Genomic DNA, 10,148 nt, shown 5'->3' with positions numbered 1-10,148 from the left:
TTGACAAAAGTAGCGGGCATTTAATGAAACGTGGGAAAAGAGGAGCTGCCATCTAAAAATGAGTAAAAAAAAGAGCTTTTAATGCTCCTTAACGAGTGCCTAATTTGTATGGGAATTTGATGAAAATTACACTTCAAGGACATCTTTAGGGCTACGTTTGGCAACCTTGAAAGAATATTCCCTGAAATATTTGTAGTACCAGTTGTGAGAGATTGGCTGAAGAGAGTGAATGAGGGGAGCATGAAAAGCTCCTAAAGAGCAGGAAAATAAAAACTAATTTTAAGTAGGTATTTTTTTTGGCTACTAATATTGGCACTAGCATGTTTTAATAGTTACAGCTTGCTTTTGATTTCTAAAGGGCTTGTGAGAGCTTCTTAGGTGTAACCATGGTTTCAAATGTTGGTCTCGGAATGCGTTTAGGTCCGAAATCGAAACCGAAATTGCAGTCAAAATTTGACGAAATTGTTAAATATAATATTTTATCTTATCCAAAATTTTGGCCGAAATTACTGAATTTTTGGGAAAATATTAAATAAGATAAAAAATTGAGATTTTGGTTGATTTTCCTTAAATTTCGGACAAAATTTTGAAAAAACGAAATTTCAAAATTTCAACCGAAATAAAGTAACATTTCAGGTATTTACGATTTCAGTTTCGTGGTTGACCGAAATCTAAAATTTTGGTCGAAATTTAAAACCATGCGTAACTACCTTTGACAGATGTTTAAATAATAAAAGGCAAGACGAGCTAGTGCAATTATCAAGATATGGTAGTGCCAGTATCAATAGCCTTATTTTTCATTATTTTTGTTGTTTTAGAGATCTCTGATGCTCTCTCCACTCTTGCCAACAATGTCTCTCCCTCTCCATCCTTAGTCCTTATCCACCCTTACAAATGGGCTGATGAATATATCATGGAATAATTTTTCATGGTGGCCAACATGGCCTAAATCTCGATGATATTTAATGGGCGGGGGGTGGGGGGTGGGGGGTGGGAGGTGGTTACCATCGTTTGTATCGTACACGTGTTATTAGGTGGTTTCCTAGTAGCCACCTTTGGGCCTCACTTATTTTGGTCATATCTACTAGGGGTGCAACTCGGGTCGGGTTGAGGCCAACCCAGCCCGGCCTGACCCGACCTGAGGAACCCTTTTTCCTAATCGAACCCGACTTGACCCGAGGAACTCTTTTTTCCAACCCGAACCAGACCCAGCCCAAGTTTCTAAGCTTAAAAGATAAAATTTCATAAAAATTGTTAGGTTTCACTCGGGTCGGGTTGTTCAACCCTCAACCCAAACCCAACCCGATCCCAACCCAAGCTCAACCCGACTCGACATGACTTTTCTTTTCAGGTTGAACCCGACCCGAGTTGCACCCCTAATATTTACCCCTTTTGGGCCCCACATATTCTGGTCATATTTACCGGATATGATGCGTTTTGATCATTTTTATATTATCGTGGTATTTTAGTCATTTTCCATGACTCAGGGGCATTTTTCTATTTTTTACCCGATATAGGGGTATTTAAGTTATTTTCCATAACTCAAGGTTAGTCTAGTCGTTTTTACCCGATATGGGGTATTTTGACCAATTTTACGTCAAGAGGGTATTTTGTGTTGGTTATTTTTACTGGATATGGGGTATTTTGATTATTTTACCCCATAATCATTTTCCACGACCCAGGTTATTCTAGTCACTTTTACCCGACATGTGGTATTTTGTTCACTTTTATGCTATATCAGTATTGTAGTCATTTTACAAGACTCAAGGGTATTTTGGTTATTTTACCCGATATAAAGGTTATTTCTGTCATTTTCCATGACTCAATGTTATTTCGTCATTTTTACCCATTATGTGGTATTTGATATAAAGGGTATTTCATCATTTTCCCAATACCCCGCAATGGCGGGAGCCTCGTGCACTAGGCTGCCCTTTTCTATGTGGTATTTGGATCATTTTTATGCCATGGGTATATTAGCCATTTTCATTGACTAGGGGTATTTTGGTCATTGTTCATGACTCAGGGCTATTCTTGTCATTTTTACACGGTATGGGATATTTTAATATCATGCGGATATTTTAATTATTTAGAGTCACTGAGTGGTATTTGGTCATTTTTACCCGATATAGGGGTATTTCAGTTATTTTCCATGACTTGGGGGTATTCTAGTCATTTTACCATATATGAGGTATTTTGATCATTTTTATCTCATAAGGGTATTTTAGTCATTTCCCATGACTTAGGGGAATTTTTGTCATTTTGACCCGATATAAGGGGTATTTTGTTCATTTCCCACGACACAAGGGGATTCTGGTCATTTTTACCTTATTGGCGTATTTTGATCATTTTGTATGTCATGGGGGTATTTTAGTCATTTTTCATGAATCAGTTATTCTGGTTAGTTTTACCCAATATGACTTATTTTGATTATTTTTACATCATATGGGTATTTTAGGAAGATATCACGTACCTCGTCCCATCGGCTGAAAGGTGGATCTCCACATTGGCATCGCTCTTGTTCTATGCATCTCCACACGCACTCGCCATCTCCAACTATGGTATCTATCGCATACTGGATCGTCTCTCAGTGGCTTAGACCGTATCGCACGTTACAAGCTTCAATAGCGTTGATCCAATCAACACAGTTGCATGCATCACCGCTATAAAAGTACGGTATTCCAAGACATCGCACTATATGTTAGGAAATCATCCGACAAGTGGGCTCCGTGTGTTCCCAAGATTACAAGAAAATAGAATTCTTGTTTTCTAGGCTTGGATACCTAATGACAAGATGGCACTCGTGGAAGGGAACGCTCTAATACCAAATAATGAGATGGCGCTCGCGGAAGGGAACTGTCTAATACCAAATGATGAGAGGGCGGATAGCGGAAGCTCTAATACGACTAATTCGCAGAAGTGACAATGCAGAAGTTTAGGTGTAAGGGAAGGTTTGTATGGGTTTTGGGTTAATGGAAGGATTTCTTGGTCAATGGGTTAGATGAAAGGAATTGGGTGAGGAATAGAAGTTACTTGGAGAGGTTTAAGGTTGACAGTTTTGAAGGATGAGGTGTGTTTGGGTAGCTAGGGACGGGTTGTTATGAGGTTATTTGGACGGGTCAATGGGTTTGATGAAAGGAATTGGGTCTAAACCTTTCTATTGGGGTTCCACGCGAAGGCAAAGATCCCACACCAGAAAAGTAAATGGAAGTGGAATGGCTTATAAGGACCTGGGCATCCTCCCCTTAACAGCTCACTTTTAAGGGTGAGTTCTACCCGGGTACCAACACTTTCAAACATTATTGGTACTCTATGAATTTAGCCAATTCCACAGCCAATTCCACCTAAGTATTTTTGTCTTGTCTTTCTTTCTTTTTGTAGGTAAGCTAGTGAGTTGCACCCAACACTTTCAAACATTATTGGCACCCTATGAATTTAGCCAATTCCACCAAGTATTTTTGTCATGTCTTTCTTTCTTTCTTTTTGTAGGTAAGCTGAAACTCTGGCGCATGAATATGACAAAAAATTAAAATAAAATTAGGAGCTAGAGACCCAATGAGAAATTACTATTGAATTTAGCTTTGTATGAGGTAAGGTACAAAACGTCTATGGCTTTTCAAGGGACCTGCAACAGTCTTCAAGTCAGGTTGTTTGAACGTCCTCCCATTGTTTTCTTTGAAGATCTCTCCTTTAATTGCACTTGTTGTACTCTTTTTTCTTCTTGTTCTTTGTCGATGGGAATGAGCATAATGAGCAGATTAACAAATAAATGGTCAGCTGTATGCCCTTCTCAGCAATTGTACAATGAAAAGTATATATGTATAATCGCCTACTAGTTCCATCACACAATATTATCAGCTATTCTCTTTATAGATGAATATGTGCCAACAATAGAACATATTACACCCACCACAATAATCAGAACACATACTGCAACCTGCAGAAAAAAAAAAGATTATGATAATTATTTGCAGATAAAATTGTTTTAATTTAATCTTATTTGCAAATAAGGCTTTAAAGCCTCTTTTAAAGGCGTTAAATGTATCGTTTCTACGATTATTACAAGAAATATTTGCAAAAAAATTATATTTAATTTCGAAACCATTTGCATAGAAGATTATATGTAATTGATATTTGGTGATATTCAAAGAGACATTTTGATGACAGTTTATATGGAACACAATTCGCTTACCTGCACCCAACTTAGTCTTCCACGCATGATTCTGAGATAGCAAGCGCACGGGAAAATCAGAGCCTGCCACACAAAATTGGACAATAGATTCAGCGAAGTAAATATTCGAAATATTCTTTTGGGAAATATTTGGGAAGTGTAAAGGAAAAAAAACCCATAGGTTTTGTATTTACAACACAGATATTTACTAGTGTATATAGTTATTTTTCTAAAAGAAACATGGAAGGATGGTTAACGGCATGTGTCTGTGAGATTAGGATGTGAGTTCAGTTTTCAATTCAATTTTTTGTTAATGATTTTGAATTTATTCTGATGATTAAAATAAAATATGAGGAATTGATGAATTACACGTAAATCACGTTTAAATAAGAAAGTTGATTTTTTGGTAGGTAAGCTATGAAAATTGCTTTTAATTCAAAATATAAGAGAATTATTGGGGATTTCTCAAAAGAATCAAGAATTGTTCAGTTATCAGGAGATTTTGTAACTATGGCTTAGAGTGTGTGAGCAGAGTATAAGAGGTTCTGAAAGATGAGAAGCTTACAATAAGCATTGTAAGGAATGATCCAATGAAGGCCATCACAAAACCTGCAATCAAAACTCAAAAAGTACATTGCTTAATCTCTATAACCAAAAGAACAAGCTTATATGCATTTATAGCAACCTAAAAATAAAACTTTTTCTATCAAAACATTTCATTGATGCCAGGGAAATACGTTGTATTTCTCTTTTCTTTTAAATTTTTGTTGGGTATGCTGGAGTTGAACCCAAGATATCAGAATTTTGATCCTCTGCATAATAAAGGCATTGTTAGAATTATACAGTATGTCTACATGGAAATAGTTCTCACCGAAGAATGGAATAGCGAGTGCCACGACCAATGTTGATACAACCAAAACTGTTCTGATAAGTACTGAGATGCAACGGGACTTGAGCGGGCTCGAAGGTAAGAGCTCCTCTAGACTCAGTGCAACTGGGGTGATTGTCAAGGCGTACTTCGTAAGCGGGTTCACAACCTAAAACATGATATACCAGTATAAAATCAAAGATATATCAAATTATGTGTTCATTCATACTTAATACAACCATATCGGACTTGCCAAACCATTGGTTCTATTCTTATACCGCTGTCCAAAGTGCCATTTTAGAAGCCATGAATTGCTGAGGCATGTTTAGAGTGAACTGACTCTGTATGGATTCACCAAACATAAGAAATCCTGCAACTGCTACCCCAGAATATAGAAGCCAACAGACTATAAAACTGCATTCAGAGATGAAAGTGTATTAGTGCAAGCACTCTTAAGTTAGAAAAGTAGTGGAGGAAATATCTACCAGAAGAGCAGTATGGTAATGATGAATTGAAATATATATTTCTGAATTTGGAGAAAAACATAAAAAATGTTTCCACTTCATTTGAAATAAAATTTTCTCTACATTGTCATGAGAGGAAAGATGGGGCTTTTTTATCACTTGCAGTGAAAGTACTGGTAATTCAAAATTCCATATGGTAATTCCCCATTTTTATTTTCATAGAAATCAAAAAAATATTTTCCATTAACCCTAAAGAAAGAACTTTCATTGGAAGGAAAATATTTGAATTTGAATAGTGAAAGAAAAAAAAGGAAACAAACAATTATATGCTGTCGTTCCACCTGACTATTAGAACTGATGGAAATTGTGCTGGCTTCTGCATGGAGGAATAGATATTTGGAAAAACAGAATGGCCTGAATAGCAAAATCCATATAAACCAAGTGCGACAGGGAGGTTAGAAAGGTCCAAAACACTCCCACTTGGATGAAACCCAACTTGATCCACCGTCCCCACCCACAACAAGCAAACTACCACCAGTACCGTAGCAACTACACCCCCAGCTGAAACAAAAGCAATCATAGATCATCAAAATTCACAATTGAAAATTAGTATGGTTAGAATATAAATGCTTCAAATATGAGAAATACCTGAAAGGTATGAGAGAAAACTGAGGTTCCGAAGCCAAACAGTCGGAAGAACTGTCAGGGTCGTCATCACAGCGAATAGCTGGTGACAATTCAGATAGACTCCTACTAAATTCATGTGGGCATTTGGGAACAATGATGACAAGTTATCACTCACTAGAATTATATACTCCACGCAGCAAATCTGAGAAGAAGGAATCCTTTCCTTTAGGCCATAATAAAAACAGGAGATTTTAAACAATAAAAGGATTTGTTATAAAAAAAGTAGGATGGTATGCACTCACATACAGCTCTATGTATAGGATTATCTGCAAAGAACCAAATTCAAGTGTCAGCCTTGAAAGAAATCAATTTGCGGGACTTAGATAAATAATATATGAACTAAAATTAAAATGCAAAGGTGAGTTTTTAGGGACTTACAGCGATGCTTAAGCGACCGAATGTCCCAAATGCAGCCTGCCCAATATCAGGGTAAGTATGGAGTCCAGGAGTGCTTTCTAAGCAGCGCTTCAACAAAATTCCAGTGTAGCATGAGATGAGGCCAAAGCCAAGAAGTAATAGGAGGCCAATCCACCCGCCTTCTTTGATTGCATATGGGGTTGTAAGGAGTCCTACTCCACAAAGAATGTTGATCCCTGAAAGACAAAAAGTAATGTCAAACCATTGAACAAGGATTACAAAGGCACATGGACACATAAATATTCAGAATTAAGTATACTTTTTCAATTGGCTTATTTCCGCTGGATCCGTTTCTTTCTACGTAAAAAATGTCATAAAACAAAGTTTAGGCTCGTTTTTCGGTGGAAATGGGGGTAAATTTTGTTTTATGGCCCATTTTATGTAGAAAGAAACAGAGCCTACTGAAATTTGGAGCTCTATGCATCCTACCAAGCATAAATGGAAAAGAGATGATAGTGCTTCCAACAAGATATGCTAGTACCAGTTTAGTTTTCATTGGTTTGCACGCATGAGTTCTTGCAATTTTATGCTTCAAGCTTAAAAATTGGATACTTTTATTGTAATTATTAGTCTTTTTGTACAAGTACTGTTTAATTTATAAGCAGCCTACACGAACAAAAGTGAAGGCTTTACAACTTCAGTTCTTGCAATTTTAAGCTTTGATCTTCTCTTCTTCTTGAGTCCTTAGTTGCAATCATGGCCACATTGTCGATTTTTACTCCATACGAGCCTATGCTATTGAGATTTGAGAATTGGTTTTTGCTAGTGTATGTGCACGCGCGCGCGTGCTTGTGCATGTGTAAAAGGCATGTATAGGTATAGACATGAAGAATCAGTTTAGAGTGGGACTATCACCATTAAGGAGTGATTGACCATAAGAACACTTGTTTGATACAACTAAGTCATGATATGAACACTCCTGCACAGAGCTCTTTGATCGGTTCCATGGAATCGGAGAAGGAAGAGATTCAGTGTCTTTCCCTACGTCTGTTGAAATGAATGGCGTGCTCAAGGCAGGATCAATTTCCATAGTTGAAAGTATGGAGTGTTTAGAAGAAGTTCTAAAAGAGCTGCTTAGTTTTGCCCTTGTTGAGCCTTTTAGAAGACCAACATTGGGAGGGGTTACGCTGCTCAACATGTCAATGGATTGCCTGAAAAGAAAAGGGAAGAACGTTAAACTTGGAAAAGCATTTTATCTTAAGAAAACAAGAACAAGTGTTACTCAGATAGTTAGATCCATAGGTGGAATTGCACTTATCCTCATTTTCATATAAATTGTTTAAAAGGATAAAGATAGTATGGAATAGAACTTAGATATCCAGAATAGCCTAACTTGAAAAACAAGATAGCCCAAGATATATAGGGTCTTACATATCTAGGACAAGAGTACTTCAAACCAAATGATAAATTTGCATTTATCCACGTTTTCTGAATATAAAACATTATCAAGGATAGGGGATCATATGGGATAGGACTTATCCAAAGTACCCTAACTTGGAATACAAGAGAACCCACACAAGGGTCTCATCTGGGAAAGTGTAGGCTTACAATCAAACGGCCTCTTATATGCTATCATTTTCCTCTCTATTCACCTCAAACAATTGTTTCCAACAAACAAATGTAGGGTCTGAACATATTCAAAGGAGAATTGCTAGGAGGACACTAGAAAACAAATGTGTGATATGAAAGTTTTCAATTGAAGGTGCGAAGGAAGACGTGCAAAAACAAATGTAAGATATGAAAGTTTCCAATTGAGAATTGCTAGGAAGAAGCTTATGTTTTTTGACAAGTAGCTGTTGTTGGATCAAGTATCACAGGTGGCACATATGTCACACCCCTTAGTCATATCCCTCATTAGTAAAAAGTTGAAACTACACAAACTACGAGCTAAAGAAAGGAAGTTGAAAGCCAAAATCGGCCCGGTTCGTAATTCGTTAGGAATTTTTTACTTTGGGAAATGATTTTAGCACTCCAATATTTTGATAAACAAGAGCTCCTATGTTTGTCCTGTAATATTTAAAGGTGTGTCAGAAGAATACTAGGGTTTTGAAAAAGCTCTTAAATCCGTTTAAACACTACACGACAAACATTGGAGCCCGTGTCTATCAAATCATTTCCCCTTACTCTTTTATACTTTCTGTCATTCAGAAAAAGAGGTAACTCACTAAAAACAGAAGTCATATATTTGCCCCCTTTTCTTCCCCTGTCCACCCCATTTACTGTATCTATCACTACTCCTTTATCACTAGATAGGGAAGCAAAAGGGGGCGAATGATATTTCAATTCCCACTACTAAAAGCACTCAGTTTCAGGTTTACATGATAGGAGGGCCGCACCACGTATCCCAACAACATGACAAAAGTTGTAGGTGGTTGTCACTTGTCAGTTTTTTCCAAGCGTAAAACAAAACTCCTCTCATTGACCATCGTGATTTCCAATGGAATGTTTAGTATAACCGAACTCGTAGTAACACAATGGGTAGGGTGCACCCACTAAGACATAAAAGGGTCCCACCCTTCATTTGTCTGAACCATCCCACTTGATAGCCCATTTGTTTTTATCTCCCATGGCCCCAAAAAATCATGCCAATCCTCCAATTCTACTAATCCTTTATTTTGGTAAATAAATTGATTCTCCTAAAGACGAAAATACCCTTGTTTAAGTTTTGAATTTTAAATAAATGCCATCGTAAGGATTAGAAAATTTACATCTTTTGTTCATATGATACATTTGCACTTATTCATACATGATTTCTGGATTTCCTTTGAACTTAAAAACCATGTAAAAAGAGAAGATTCAGACCCTTCCTCTTGAGATTTTTTAAAGAGAAAAGAAAACCCATTAAAGAGAAACAAGAAACAAGATAAACTAACCTGTAGCTTTGAGGCCATGAGGGGCAATAAGACCCGATTCTATGATCCGATTGGTTACGAGAGACATACGAGTAATCGGACCCTTCATCTTCTTCGGACCCTTCGACCCTCTCTGCCTCGTCTTCTTCATCGTCCGTCTCGAAGACGAACCCACGATCCGGACCCAATTCCTCGTCCGTTTTCATCTTTCCAACTAGAGAAAACAAGAGTCCAGAAATCAGAAGGTTTAACGTTTTGGGTTTCCAGTTGTTTTATAGGAAAAGCTTTACACGTATTGGTTGGGCATTTAAAAAGATTTTTCCTCACGAGTTGGGTTTAATGATGTTTGGAAGTGCTGGTCCTTAGGAGGGTAAGGAGGGAAGAAAGTGTCGTGATTGAGTGTTTGGTTCGCCATTTTTTCCGCGGATTTTGGTTTTCTTAGGAAGGAAAGCTTGGATTTTGAGCTGAAACTGTGGGATCTTTTCTTAAATGACGAAAAGACCCACGACACTTTTTAAAGTAATTCGTGTGCTGGCAGTTAGGGATAAGCATAGTGACAAAGTTTGGAGGAGGAGGTAATTCTACGAGTTGAAAGTTCATTAAAAATCTAGGGGAAGGAAAGAGGGTGAATATGTCATTTCCAATACTTTCTTGGGGTTATTGCAAAAAGGAGTCTCCAATTATGACGTTTT

At 37.3% G+C, this 10,148-nt stretch overlaps 1 protein-coding gene across 1 annotated transcript; it reads right to left on the bottom strand.

Annotated features, from left to right (window-relative positions):
* Positions 1-3,542: 3,542 nt before the first annotated feature.
* Positions 3,543-9,887, bottom strand: LOC143880104 (amino acid transporter AVT1C-like). The gene is made up of 11 exons (XM_077382854.1): positions 9,478-9,887; positions 7,460-7,755; positions 6,566-6,780; positions 6,430-6,453; positions 6,149-6,329; positions 5,842-6,061; positions 5,315-5,450; positions 5,040-5,205; positions 4,734-4,777; positions 4,190-4,252; positions 3,543-3,934 (listed from the first exon to the last, which is right to left on the bottom strand). The coding sequence occupies exons 1-11, from the start codon at positions 9,660-9,662 to the stop codon at positions 3,839-3,841; spliced, it is 1,626 nt and encodes a 541-aa protein (XP_077238969.1). The 5' UTR covers positions 9,663-9,887; the 3' UTR covers positions 3,543-3,838.
* Positions 9,888-10,148: the final 261 nt, after the last annotated feature.

The sequence above is a fragment of the Tasmannia lanceolata genome, unplaced genomic scaffold (genome assembly GCF_043159265.1).
Source record: "Tasmannia lanceolata isolate RefF3 unplaced genomic scaffold, GAP_Taslan_0.1 ptg000006l, whole genome shotgun sequence".
Taxonomy (NCBI): domain Eukaryota; kingdom Viridiplantae; phylum Streptophyta; class Magnoliopsida; order Canellales; family Winteraceae; genus Tasmannia; species Tasmannia lanceolata.
Note: the sequence above shows the minus strand (reverse complement) of the source record. Positions and strands in the feature narration are given on the sequence as shown.